General features: G+C 38.3%; 1 protein-coding gene across 4 annotated transcripts in view; it reads right to left on the reverse strand.

Annotated features, from left to right (window-relative positions):
* The window catches only part of SMG1 (SMG1 nonsense mediated mRNA decay associated PI3K related kinase), a 138,313-nt gene that overhangs the window by 21,849 nt on the left and 102,269 nt on the right, over window positions 1–14,195 (reverse strand). For all 4 annotated transcript variants that reach the window (XM_045819427.1, XM_045819430.1, XM_045819426.1 and 1 more), the window contains 11 exons: window positions 13,418–13,579; window positions 12,647–12,864; window positions 12,192–12,346; window positions 7,748–7,970; window positions 4,537–4,783; window positions 3,880–4,109; window positions 2,570–2,818; window positions 1,362–1,500; window positions 1,165–1,274; window positions 842–1,060; window positions 112–302 (listed from right to left, as the gene is read on the reverse strand). In XM_045819427.1, the coding sequence (XP_045675383.1) occupies window positions 112–302; window positions 842–1,060; window positions 1,165–1,274; window positions 1,362–1,500; window positions 2,570–2,818; window positions 3,880–4,109; window positions 4,537–4,783; window positions 7,748–7,970; window positions 12,192–12,346; window positions 12,647–12,864; window positions 13,418–13,579 (2,143 nt within the window). The remainder of the gene's footprint in view (window positions 1–111; window positions 303–841; window positions 1,061–1,164; window positions 1,275–1,361; window positions 1,501–2,569; window positions 2,819–3,879; window positions 4,110–4,536; window positions 4,784–7,747; window positions 7,971–12,191; window positions 12,347–12,646; window positions 12,865–13,417; window positions 13,580–14,195) is intronic.

Raw genomic sequence — 14,195 nt, forward strand, 5'->3', positions numbered from 1 at the left:
TATGTGAGCTGCTGCAATAATTCTAATCCAACTTAAAAATATTTATTACACAGATATGCAAATTCTCCTTAACAACATATATTTAGAAATTAGTAGAACACTGTTTCAAACCTGTGTTGCAGAGTGTGAGAAGGATGATCCACTCCTTCAGCTCCTTCCAGAAACTCTATTTCTTCCAGAAGTTTGCCCTGCAGTTTTTCCACATCTGTCAATTGCTCTTGCAAGCTTAGGTATTCATCTAAGCTGCTGTCCAGCTTGGGAAGCACAACCAGCATCTCATCCCTATTTTTAAACCAGTTCACCTGTGAAAGGAATTACGGTTAGGAAGATTCTTACAGGATCAACTATTAGACATTAAGATGTCTCTCAGAATGATCATGCTAGAAGTCTATCTTGCACATGTTATTCTATTTAAATCTTAACAAAACCCTGAGGAGGTAATGGCATCACCCACATTTTACAAAGATAACAGCATTCAAGTTCACAAAGCCATAAAGCAAGACTCAATTCCACAATACTATACAGTTACCACCATACCACACAAAACAAGATCAGCATCAGGCTACCAGGATATAAAACCAAGACTGAGGGAAGTCATCCAATTAAAGAAGTTAAAACAGTCATTGGCAAACACATTTCAATCTATTAAAAAAAGGTGCCTTTGTATGGAAGTGTTTCCTAATAAAAAAGACATCAAATTGCCCTGTTTACTGCCATTTCAATATTATACATTAAAATCTTGTAAATAAAATAAAATAAAAACAGTTTCACTCAACTTTTTTCTGGACACATTAACTCTATTAACAAAAAGATGGCAATGACCTCTTATCATTGACTTCACCTTAATTTCAGCTACTCTGGAAGAAAAGAGGCTGCGGGTAATCTCCCGTTCCATCTCTCTCTTGCTCTGCTTGCTCTCGGCCTGCTGGCCGCCTCCACCATAGACAGCACCAGCAAACCCAGCCTCGCCCCCTGCTGTCCAGTCCACCAGGGGGTCATACACAAAGGCCTCCAGCAATGTCAGCAGAGTCTCTCTGCCACGCCGCATAATGTGTAGAACCTGTTTTTAAAAGAATTTTAAGTATGGCCACAAGTTTCCTCATGAAAATGTAGTTTTTCATGTCACAGGGTTTATTTTAAGAGGTGTAACAGAAAACAGTATACCTGCTCACACGAAAGCCTAAAAACACCTTCTACTCCAGTTACACCCAGTGCTGTTTCAATGTTCTGTGTCATTCGAAAAGGTACTTTCTCAGGAACACGAAGGCTTTTACCTTGAGAAGAGAAATCATGGTATTTTTTTTCTTGTCAACAAAAAAATCTGACCCTCATATTAAATATAAAATCTAAGTTAATTTTACCTTTTTCAAAGCAAACATTGTAATCTATGTGAACAACCTCTCCAGTTGTCATGTCTATGAGAACATTATCCAAGTGTCTATCTCCAAGGCCAATTATGTACCCAACCATAGACATGACCGCAGTAGATCTGGCATAAGACTGAAAAGGAAGGGGTGGGGGAACAAGGTAAATCGGCAAATTCCTTTAGCAAATTCACATTAGCAAATTTCTTTCCAACATGGACTGATGCTCTAAAACTTAAAAAATTCCATAACCCTCCTCTCCTCTGTTTCTAAATAAATAGCTAGCACTGCTCAGGGCTGCTACAGAGGGTCGCAGAGGTTCTGCACTGAGCAGCTGCACACAACACCATGGGCCTCATTGGTCTGCTTAAGTTACTGGGTTGGCCAAAAAGTCCACATGGTTTTTTCTGTAAGATAAAAGACATGTTTTTCATTTTCACCACTAACTTCACTGATTGGGAAATTCTGAGTAGGCAGCTATCTTCCATGTGGTACGACAATGATTATTCTCAACTAATGTCTCACTTTGATCACTATCAACTTCAATGGGTCGACCCAACCATGGAGCATCGTCCAGAGAGAAATCAGCACAAAACTTCACAAACCACTTTTGACACACTCGATCAGTCACAGCACCTTCTCCATACACTGCACAAATCTTTTTTTGCATTTCAGTTGCATTTTTACCTTTCTTGAAATAATAAAGCATAATATGCTAAAAATGTATATTTTCTTCTATCTTCAATATTAAAATGGCTACACAAAAATTCACTAATTCTGATTAAGCTTTTTTAAAATGCACACTGATATGACAGCTGTCACAATACAATCTAACAAAATCATTTCAAGTGAAGTTAAAGACAACTAATGCTACTAGAGCCATCTTATGAGGGAAAAAAGAACGAACTTTTTGGCCAACCCACTATTATCAGAATGCTGGGTTTAAAAAACAAAAGTATTCTTCAGCCTCTCTAGTTTTCCCCTTTCTAAAGTTTTGATTCTTCTTTTCATTTCATCCATAATTCCCTCTGTTCTGCCCTCACACAGTCATGACCATCTTTTACAAAAATAAGTGTAATATAAGATTCAAATATAGGTCTCAAACCACCAAGTATGGAGGGAGGCAGGGAAGAAGACGGGTGATCCAGGCAGACAAGACAGGAAGCAGGCATGAGAAACAATACTGGTTCCAGCCAAAACCACACCTGCGTGACTCTCCACCATTCATCAGGTGTGGTGCAAGATGACCAAAGCTCTTTAGCAAGGAGATTTGGCGGGGTGGCTTCCATCAACTCTTCTAGCACTGCCTTCATTACATGAAGAGGCCAATCCCGTCGGGACACATCCAGACTAAGTCCAACCGCTTTTAAAGCAGGGCCAATTTTACTATAATAAAGTTCACTGGGACGAGGCACAATTCCAGGATTCTGAGGGGTTTGGTAGGAATCTTGAGCCTGAAAAAAAATTATTTTAAAATAAAAGATCAACTTTATTTAAATAAGTATAAATAGTACTTTGAATGCAAAATAGTACTTTTAAATGTTTTCCCCCAGTGGGATTCTCCATTATTTCATGCACCAAAAAGCCAATTTTTCTTACAATCTATGTCTTTCTCATAATTAGGTACTACTACTACTTTATTAAAAACTTGGTCTAGTGTTATATTTTCTTGAAGTTCAATTCAAACTCATCATCCAAGTACATTCTTCTTTGTAATGTATAATTCAGTTTAAACTTATCATTTACACACATATTTCATTCTTCATCAATATGACTTCATCATCAATATTAAAGATATTTAGACAAAAATTTAGATAGCCCATCTCTAACTTACCCTTCAACAATGGTTCTGCAGTCTCCTACACCTACTTTTATAACCTGATTCCTTGCAAACTCTTGCTCCTTCCCATACCTAGCCTGATTAGAAGCATTTTCTCAGGACAGATGTGGCATCATGAGGTTGAGACTGTATAAAATTTATCTTTACATCCACAGCACTTAGTACTACCGTTTCTGGCAGATATTAAGCACTAGAATACTTAACTAAAATAAATCCTAAATAAAACTCCTAGTCTACATCAAAGTATAAATTTCACAGGTACAAAACAGTGACTAACTCTAAAGATTTTTCTTACATACTTAATTTAAAAGAACCTGGGTCAAAGCTATGTCATATTTACAAATTTAATTTAAAAGCATTAAGCCAAATAAAAAGCATTAAGATGTGAATTATCAGAGTATTAGCCACACTATCACCCTAGCCCCCAACATTGACCTAGAAAGTTAACCCAGTGTCATTATTTCTGCCTATTAAAATTTATTTTTATAAAATGTCCCTCAAAAGCACTTTCTTAAGTACCTCAAGTCTGTTTCTTCTTTAACTTACAAAGTTAAAAAAAAAACACTCAAGTGCAGTAAACCTAGAAATATTTCACATATAACAATGGAGACTAATATACATTAATTGTTAGGCACATTCAAATAAAAATATATGTATACTTGAATTTTTATCAACCTTTTGTGCTTGTAAGGCAGCTTCCCGTTGTTGCCATCGCTTGTAGAGACCAAACAAGGGTGTGGCTCCATCCACCCACTGGATTAACCCTGAACGTGTTCCTAATGGTGTTACAGAATAGTGTCGAGCATGGAAACGAGGTGTTTCCTGGCGATTGATTGTAGCAAACATAGTATTCACGATAGACAGGAACTGCATTATTCTCTCATCCAGATGTAAATCCTCCAATCCTATGGAAACGACATTAAAGTAGCTAGTGCAGGTGACCAAATGGGATGAAGTACGAGGGGACAGGTTTGGAAACATACCACATTTTGTGTCCTTCTCAATTGGCAACAGCAAGTCAAGAAATGACAGCCAAGTAGGCACACTGAGAGCTTTAGAGCACATTCAATTTGGTCATAAGATACCTGGCATTATTAGCTTTATCTCAGTTATTCTGCTAGCACAAATTCATAAGCAGAGAGTGGGACTGGGAAATTTTACTCCGCAGCATCCAACCACTTCCATCCCAAGTTACGTAAGATGCAGGATACTCCCCGTTATTCATGACACATAAAAAATTCACCCAAAGCAACTCTCTCCTAACACACACACACACACACACACACACACACACTGCATTAATAATCAAACTAATGCTCTTTTAAATCTAACCTTTGAAAAGATAAGGATAGCTCTTCCCATCTGATCCCAGAAAAAGAAGTTTCTTTGGCTTAGTTTTCGTAGGTAAGATTGTGATGGTTCCACCCACACTGTGGATTGTGACAGTGTCTCTGGCTGAGACTTCTCCAGGAAGAGCAATTTCAGTGTTAGTCATGGCAGCCAGCCAGGGGCTGATTTCTTCAAGACGTAAGATGTAACTTGCACGTTTTTGTGCTCTCTGTTGCAAACTCAGCATTATCTGTAAGATGGGTAAAACAAGTTTATATTATCATTACAACACTTACTTTCCACCATATTCAATCTGGCATCAAAGTAACCTTGAAATACCAATACATTTAATTTGTGGTCATGTATGAGGGGGGACCCAAATAAAACCCAGAGTTTATTTATAAAAAATTGCGTATTTATTCTTAATGTTTAAACTTCAGTCACCTTCAAAATACTCTCCATTTGATGCAATACAGCTATTGAGACTTCTTTTCCACTACTTAAAATAGTTTTGGAACTCGTCCATTTTGATGCCTTTTAGTGCTTCTGCCCTTTTTTGTTCCACCTCTTCAGAGAAATGGTCAAAACATTTCTCTGAGGACTTTTTTCATCCAGGGAAAACGAACAAAAAAAGTCGGTTGCGTGAGGCAAGATCAGGTGAATAAGAGAGGGTAGGGCATGGGGATCATGCCATTTTGGGGGGTCAAATGCACCTGTAAATCACTCATCATGAAATGGACAAATGTGCTGAGTCTTCAATAAAAATTCACTGAAGCTGAACACCGCCTCTCACAACAATGCCAGTGGTACACTGATACAGTCCTAAACACTTCATCTAGCAGGGAAAGTCTGAACTACACGGGGCCCACCCTCCAAAAAATAATTCTGTTTTGGAGGGGTCATCCCTCGTATTTGGGTATTCCTGGGAGGGGAAACACTGGCGTGCTCTAGGTGGTTGTTTACTTTGTTCAGGCCCCTTCCCCTCCTCTGTCTAAATTAGCAATAAAATCACAGCAGATGGATGGAAATCACTCTTTGATCACAAAATTCAGGGCCTGCAAACTAATTCTCCACTGTTAAGCTATTTATAATCAATGCCAAATCAAATTAATTCATCCCTTGCAATACAGCAAAAGATGTAGCCAGTGCTGGTTTTCAGGTAGACACATCCTTAGGAAGCAGCTTGAAAAGTGGGTCTGAGAGCTCTGACCACTTGCAGTATGCAGAAAAACACCATAATCCCTTCTAATAACTGACAGGGAACAGGTCACATCTATACTTGTGTTCTTATTTGCAGCTAACTCAAAAATCTGCACCTGAACTAATGAACTAGGGACTCTACTTTCATGTGAAAAGAATTTTAAATCAATCCTTAACATGCTTTGTTCATAAAAGGAAAAACAAAACTGGAAAAAACCCCAGTACCCACTAACAGAACAATGGGTAAACTGTGGTATTTTCCTACAATAGACCGATGTTCAGCTGCACAGAAAATATGGATAAATCATAAAATAAAAAAAACAAAACAAACTCTTAAGGCTAATTCATAAATAATGGAAGTAGTAAGCAAAGACACATATATACAGTATGATCTCATGTATATGAAGTTAAAAAACAGGCAGAAACTAGACAATACACCATTTAGAAAAGCATCAATAAACAAGAACTACTATTTTCAAAGAAGTAGCACATTTCTTTCAAAAGAACCCATGTGATATATCTGCAGCAATTCAGATCTGGTCACTAACTTTAAGTAAGTTCCTAAATGATCTAAACTTGAAGCACCAATGTTGATACAGGGAATGTTGGTATTTTTGAAATTAGTTGCAGTTAACCAAAACGAGTGCATGAAAATGTCTAGTCTCAACTAAAAATGTCTCCATTCAGTTACTGTAATTAACACCATGAATGGCCTGCTCAGCTGATGACCCCATGGTGGGAATCACACGATTCCTGCATTGTTGGACTCTTTCATAAGTTTAACCATCCCACTGTGTGCCCTGTAATTTTTTAACAGCTCATGCTTATGTAGTGTTCTACCGCATTATGATTGTTTGCTGGCTACACTGCTGTTACAATGTTCTTTTTCATGAAGTGAGGAAATAAATTTATTTGAAATGACTAAATAAATAAGTAAACAAATCAAAATAAACAAGGACTATTTTTTTGAGTAAGCAATGATTGGTTAAAAATTCAGAAGAGTGTTTGCAGAGAGAAGAGAGAATTAGGGAGGAACATGTGAAACTTCTAAAATGTATTTCTTTAGCTAATTCTATTAGCTTCATTACATAAAAAAAGGGAGACAGGTATTCTTTTCAATTTAAAAAATTTGTAAATGATCACAACCATCAAACATTTTTCTGACTTACTTCTCTCTCTCTCACTCACACACACCCCTCCCCCTACTTAGTTTTAAAAAGTATTCCTCATGTCTCCTCCTCTGAGTTTCTTGGTTAATTTACTAAGACAACAAAGAAGCAAGAAACCATTGTTGGAATGCAAGGAAAAAAGTTTTGGCTAAAAGACACAAAATAAGCTTCATCATTCATGTTGGTGTTGTCTTGTGCTTCCAGCTGTTTTCTTTCAATTTTACAGTTTGTGTTAACTAGTTATAGTAAGGTGTGCTTTTTCTCATTACCAAAGTAAGGAAATCAGTTAGGAATCATAAAGGTAAACCAGAAAGAAGGGATAAGGAAAAGCTACAAGGTAATAAATAGGCTCCCCCAACTCCTAAAAGCGCTACTGCTGTAACAAAAACCAAATAAAATATAGAACTAAGGAGATCAAAACTGAAAAGATAAAGATTTTCAAATATTTAAATATACTAATCATCTCCAAAAAGCCTATGCAGAATTCACTTCAAAATAATGAATTAGAAAAGCTAGAGAGGCACAAGATTAAATTTCTTAATCTTTCATGAAAATATAGCAGGCAATCAATATTCAGCTCAAGGCCAGTGCCCCATCACTGACTAATTTCTTAAGAGTACACTCTTTCTTGGTGCAAACCCATTGTAGATGAACGTTTGCAACCTTAAGCTCACTCACCCCCAAATTCTCAAAATGAAGAAAACACCTTTCTCTACATTTCTTAGAAGCTGACTTCCATAGGCTTTCAAAATCTCATGTTCCAAGTAAGGAGATTCCCCTTATTTAAATTTTGTATCTCACAGAAGTGTTCTCATTTTAGAAGCATTCTTGAGATTTTTCTGTACCTCTTTAAATGGAATCCAGCTGCTTCCAGGTTTTGCAGGGTTTGATGGTGTCTTAAGTTTCTCTAGGGCATTTTCAATTGCTTCGCCATAGTTATCCTGAAACCACTTTTCATGAGGTGTTTCCGCAGGGGCTGCCGTGATGCTCCTTACATGCTCCAAAGCAAACACAATGGGCTTCATCAAAGCTGTGTGCTTCTCCCGCATGATGGCAATTTTCTCTTCTCTGACCAGGAAGACACAAAGTTTTATACAAATAAGGAACAATTTAAATGTATCAAGTATAAATAGATAGTGTAAAAGAGTAAGAAAAAATAAATATTAGCAAAGTAGCTTACAACATGGCATTGTCATAAATCCAACATATAAAAGAGGCAGCCTCCCTTTGCAACAAACAGTGCTAGGAAGCTGGCTATCCACGTGCCCAAGAATGAAACTGGACCCTTTGCTTATACTACATGCAAAGAAAACCTGAAACTGGATCAAATATCTTAAGAGCTAAGACTTTAAAACTCTGCTCTAAGAAGAAAACACAGGGGAAACTCTCCTTGACACTGGATTTGACAATGATTTCTTAGATATGGCACAAGCACAGACAACAAAGAAAAACTAGGTAAACTGGGCTACATCAAAATTAAAAAGTTATATATACATCAATAGGCACTAACTATCAAGAGAATGAAAAGACAACACACAAAATGGGAAAAATTATTTTTTGCAAATCATGTATCTAATGATGGATTAATATCCAGAAGATGTAGTGAGCTCCTAAAACTCAACAATAAACCCAATTCAAAAATAGGCAAAGGATTTGACTAAGACATTTCTCCAAAGAAGATACACAAATGGTCAATAGGCACACAAAAAGATGCTCAACATTATTAGTCACTGGAAAATGCAAATCAAAACCAGTGAGATACCACTTCACTCCCATTAGGATAATTACTATCAAAAAAGAAAAAAGAATAACAAGTACTGCTGAGGATATGGAGAAACTGGAATTTATATGCACTTTTGGTGGAAATATAAAATGGTGCAGCCACAGTGGAAAAGTTTGTCAGTTATTAAAAAAATTAAACACAAATTTACCATATGACCCTGCAAATGCACTGATTCATACACAAAATCATTCTGTACACTGATGTTCATAAAAACACTGTTTATAAATCCAAATCCAACAGAGAAGAGAAGCAACTCAAGTGTCCACTGATAGATAAGCACATAAACAAAATGTGTCATATATAAATAAAGTAATCAGCCATAAAAAGAAGGAAATTCTGATACTACAATGTGAATGAAACTTCAAAACACGCTCAGGGGAATAAGAGAGACACAAAAGGACTCAGAGGAGTCACAGTCAGGGACAGAATGTAGACCAGCAATAACCAGGGGCTGGAGTTACAACAGGACTGAGAGGTACTGTTCAGTGGCTACAGAGATACTGTTTGGGATGAGGAATAAATTCTGGAAATGAGTAGTGGTGATGGATGCACAACACTGTGAATGTACTTAATTTATGTCACTGAACTGTACACTTAAAACTAGTTAAAGGGCAAATCTTATGTCATGTATATTTTACATCTTTTTTAAAAGGCAGTTTTCTTCCTGTCAAGATGGCAGTATAGGCAGACACAGATCACCTCTTCGTACAACCACATCAAAATTACAACTAAAATGTGGAACAACCATCACCCAGAACTGTCAGAAATCAAGTTGAACAGAAGTCTGACAACTACAGAATTAAAGAAACCATGTCCATCCAGACTGGTAGGAGGGACGCAGGCCCAGAATAAGCTGGTCCCTCACCCACATGGGGTGGGTAAAAATTGGGGAGGGAAACCCTGGAAGTAAGATGTCCCAGCCCCACACCAGGCTACCCAGCCCAGGGTTCCAGTGCCAGAAATATACGTCCCCACAACTTCTGGCTGCAAAAACAGCAGGGATTGAGTCAGTGGAAGAAATTTCTGGAGCCCCAAGCAGTTCCTCTTAAAGAACCCACAACCCACACACGGACTTACCGACTCAGACTTACTCCCTCTGAGCTCCAGCACCAGGGAAATAGCTTGAAGGTACCAGTGGCATAAAGGGAAGAACAGATGTGTCTGGCATCAAGGCAAGCAGAGGCCACAGTCCTTTTTGAAAGCCTCCCCCCACAGAGCCAGCAAGCTGGTGCCATATCTGAGAATCCATCAACCTAACACTGTCTGACCCTAACACCTTGGAGATCCCCAGAGACTCTGCCCTACCCAACTAATGGGCCCACCCAAGTTGCTTTTCCATATGAAAGGCTGGTCTTGACTCATGCTGTACAACCTCCTAAATCCCCTCAAATAAACAATAGCTGGCCTCAGTAAGCTTCCTGCACAGCACTAGCAGCAGCCAGCCTAGATTCACAACTTGGCTTTACCTGGGAATCTCCCAGCCCAGCACAAGTAGCAGCCATCTCAGATTGCTTTATAGCTCAGGAAGAGTGGCCCTGGGCAAAACACAGGTTGGGGTTGACCTTGACCTGCATCACCAGGGAAACCCCAGGGCCAGTGCACCCAGTGGATAGCTATAGACCACATCAGAGCACCACCACCCTGCCCCTGCATAGCTGACCCTCCATGGAGAGTGGAGGTTGGTGGTCAGTGGTCATAGCCAATCCCTGCAGCTGACTGACCAGGGCAAATCCCTCCCATTGATCTGCCAACAAGAATCAAGGCTCAACTACAAGAGGGGGGTGTACTCAACCAACTCAAAGGGCAGACCTTGAGTACCCAGCTTGGGGGATGGGGAGGCTATGCCACTGGACCCTACATACAGGACACCTACTACATTAGGCCACATACCAAGACAAGGAGTCAAAGCAGCTCTAACTAACACATGGAAACAAACACAGGGAGGCTGCCGAAAAGAGGAGACAAAGATACATGGCACAAATAAAAGAACAGATCAAAACTCCAGGAAAAGAGCTAATGTAAATGGAAGTAAGCAATCTATCAGATGCAGATTTCAAAACACTAGTTATCAGGATGCTCAAGGAATTTAGTGTGGACCTCAGTAGCATAAAAATAAATCCAGTCAGAAATGAAGGATTCATTAATTGAAATAAAGAACAATTTATAGGGAAACAACAGTAGAGCGGATGAGGATGAGAATCAGATCAATGATTTAGAATAAAAGAAGCAAAAAAAACACCAATCAGAACAACCAGAAGAAAAAGAATCCAAAAAAACGAGGACAGTATAAGCAGCCTCTGGGACAACTTCAAGAGAGCCAACATTTGCATAGTAGGGATGCCAGGAGGAGAAGAGAAGAAATTGGAAATCTATTTGAAAAAATAATGAGAGAGAAACCTTCCCTAATTTGGTGAAGGAAATAGACATGTAAGCCCAGGAAGCACCAGGAGTCCCAAACAAGATGGATGAAGAAAGACGCACTCCAAGATACATCATAATTAAAATGCCAAATGTTAAAGATAAGGCAAGAATCTTAAAGGCAGCAAGAGAAAAGAAATTAGTTACCATACAGGGGAGCTCCTGTAAGACTGCCAGCTGATTTCTCTAAAGACTTTGCAGACTAAAAGGGATTGGCAAGAAATATTCAAAGTCATGAAAAGCAGATACCTACAACCAAGATTTCTCTATCCAGTAAAAATATCATAGAATCAAAGGGCAGATAAAGAGCTTCTCAGACAAGAAAAAACTAAAGGAGTTCATCATCACCAAACCATTATTATATGAACTGTTAAAGGGACTTATTTAACAAAAAAGATCAAAACTATGAACAATAAAATGGCAAAAAATACAAATCTATCAACAATTGAATCTAAAACAACAAACTAGCAAACAATAACAGAGACAGAATCATGGATACAAAGAGCATTCTGATGGTTGTCAGACGGGAGAGGTATGTGGGAAAATGGGTGAAGAGGTGAGGGGATTAAGAAGTACAAATTGGTATGTACTGAGTAGCCATGGAGATGTAAAGTACAGTATAGGAAATGGAGTAGCCAAAGAACTTACACACTGTGACCCATGGACATGAACAATGGTGGGAGCATTGCCTAAGTAAGGGGTGCTTGGTGGAGTGGGGCAAAGGGGAAAAAAATCAGGACAACTATAATAGCATAATCAGTAAAATATAAAAAAAGATGTGGGTAGATGGAAAATAAATAAATAAAAATAAAAAAAATAAAAGAAAGGCAGCTTCATTTTCGGAGTATATAACATCCTTGAGTGTCCTGACCAATAGGGCTCAGTTGGGCATTATTCTGCAAGGCAAAAGGTAGCTAGTTTAATTCCTGCTCAGGGCACATGCCTGGGTTGCAGGTTCAGTCCCCGACTGGGGTGTGTGCAAGGAGCAGCTAATCAATATTTGTTTCTCACATCGATGTTTATTTTCCTTTGTCCCTCCCTTTCTCTTTCTCTAAAAATAAATCTTTAAAACAAACAAACAAACATACTTGCGTAAGGTGTTGTTGTTCTGGACTCTCTTCACCTCATCTTCAAGCTGCTGAATCCGTCTCAGAACGTACATGTGTTGCTGTAACAGTACTCCCAACCAGAGTTCATCCCAAAGAACAGTGACCCTGCGTAGCTCAGCCACGAGCATCTGAACCTGCAGACAAAGCACATCCAAACATGGTCATCTAGAAGTCCATAGACAGCACAGCTCTGCAAACTCTGGAAGCTGCTGGTTAAACGTGTGCATCTTTTGTTCACAAAACAATTAGACAACCTTTGTTAGTGAGTCTACCTATCAATACAGATTTGTAAAACCAATTTTGAATTACTCTAAAAGCTTTGTTCCTCAAATATCTCCACAACAGTTTATAACGGGGTTTGCTTATAGGTTCTGTTGGGAGGAGAATGGTTCTAATAAAAATTGGCTTAAAACTTATGAGTTGGCTCTCTGTACCTGTAACACCATAGTTGGGTTTGCAGATGACAGCTTATCTACAATTTTGCTGTAGCAATCCTGCATCATGGCTTGGTCTTCATTTAATCCACTTTTAGGTTCATCCTTATTGCTATCTTGAGAAGCAGGAGGACTTCCTCCCTCACATTCAGAAACCAGCAATTCTTCTCCTTGAATATTGCCAAGCAGAGTTGGAATTGCAGAGGAAAACTTACTTCCTATAATAAAATGGGAGAATAAGGAAGACTCTGTATGTTTCTCCTGTGGGTATGTATCACATTAGGGAAAACAGTGATGAGCTCTTCAACTCCAGAGCACTCATTTAAATAACTGGCATTCTGTGCACTAAACTGAACAAAGATCATGGATATTCTTCCTTTTTACAAATTGTGCTTTTATATTAATATTATAAGCTAAGAGAAGGTAAATGGAAGAAAAGAAGTCTGAACAAATAAAGTGTTCTCCTAGCCAGAGTCCTGAACTTGGTTTCAATCCTTATCCACCAGTTACTCAGCTCAGTGAACATGAGAGTGACTCAATTTCCCCTGCTTGGTGGATTACCAGAAGACTGAAGATAACATGTAAAGCACATGTCCTAGATACCAGGCACACAACAGTTACTCTCTCAATAAACAGCTATTAATAAAATGGTATTTAGAAAAACTACAAACTCTATCAACTTTGGAATATAAACCTCAAAAAAATTTACCTAACAAACATTATTTGCAAAATAATTTATACTCAAAGTAGCAGCATTTTAATATTTCATACCTGAAGCCTGTGATTCACTACTAAGCGATATGGTACCCACTATTGCAGGATACAGTATGAGATGTGGGGAATCTTGAGCCACACGGCAGAGAAGATTACAAATACTTTGGCGCACATACACCTCAGGGTGGTTTAAGCGTGAGAAAAGTTGTGGAATGATTCCTTCAGGATAAGAAGAAACATACTTTAAAATTATTAAAAGGGATGAACATAGTGGATGCAAAAGGATACAACTTAATATTTGCTAGCATCACTTCTAAGGGCCTCAGATTTCTCCCTGTGATTACCAAGAACCATACACAATAGTCTTCCTTTACAAGTCTGGTTAGATAGAGTACAGAGCTATAACCAAAATCTAGAGTAATTCAAAAATGTTCTAGAGAAATGTATTTTCTGTGAATGACTGTAAAAGTAGACATAATGTTTATAAAGAGTATATGAAGATTTTTTCAATTACAGTTTCCTTTCAATACTGTTTTGTATTAATTTCAGATGTAACCCATAGTGGTTTAGATAATGAAGTACTCTACAAATGCAGTATTCCCCTGGTATTTCCAGTACATACCTGGCACCACCCATAGTTATCGCAATACTATGGACTGTATTCCCCGTGCTATACTTTACATCCCCAGGATTATTTTGTAACTCCCAATTTGTACTTAATTCCTTTATGTTTTTCACCCAGTCCCCCTTCACCTCTCCTCTCTGGCAACCACCAGTCCACTCTCTGTATCTATGAGTCTATTTCAATTTTGTTTGGTCGTTCATTTTGTTCTTT

Source organism: Phyllostomus hastatus, unplaced genomic scaffold (assembly GCF_019186645.2).
Source record: "Phyllostomus hastatus isolate PE091 unplaced genomic scaffold, TTU_PhHast_1.1 phas_scaffold_385, whole genome shotgun sequence".
In the NCBI taxonomy this organism is placed as follows: domain Eukaryota; kingdom Metazoa; phylum Chordata; class Mammalia; order Chiroptera; family Phyllostomidae; genus Phyllostomus; species Phyllostomus hastatus.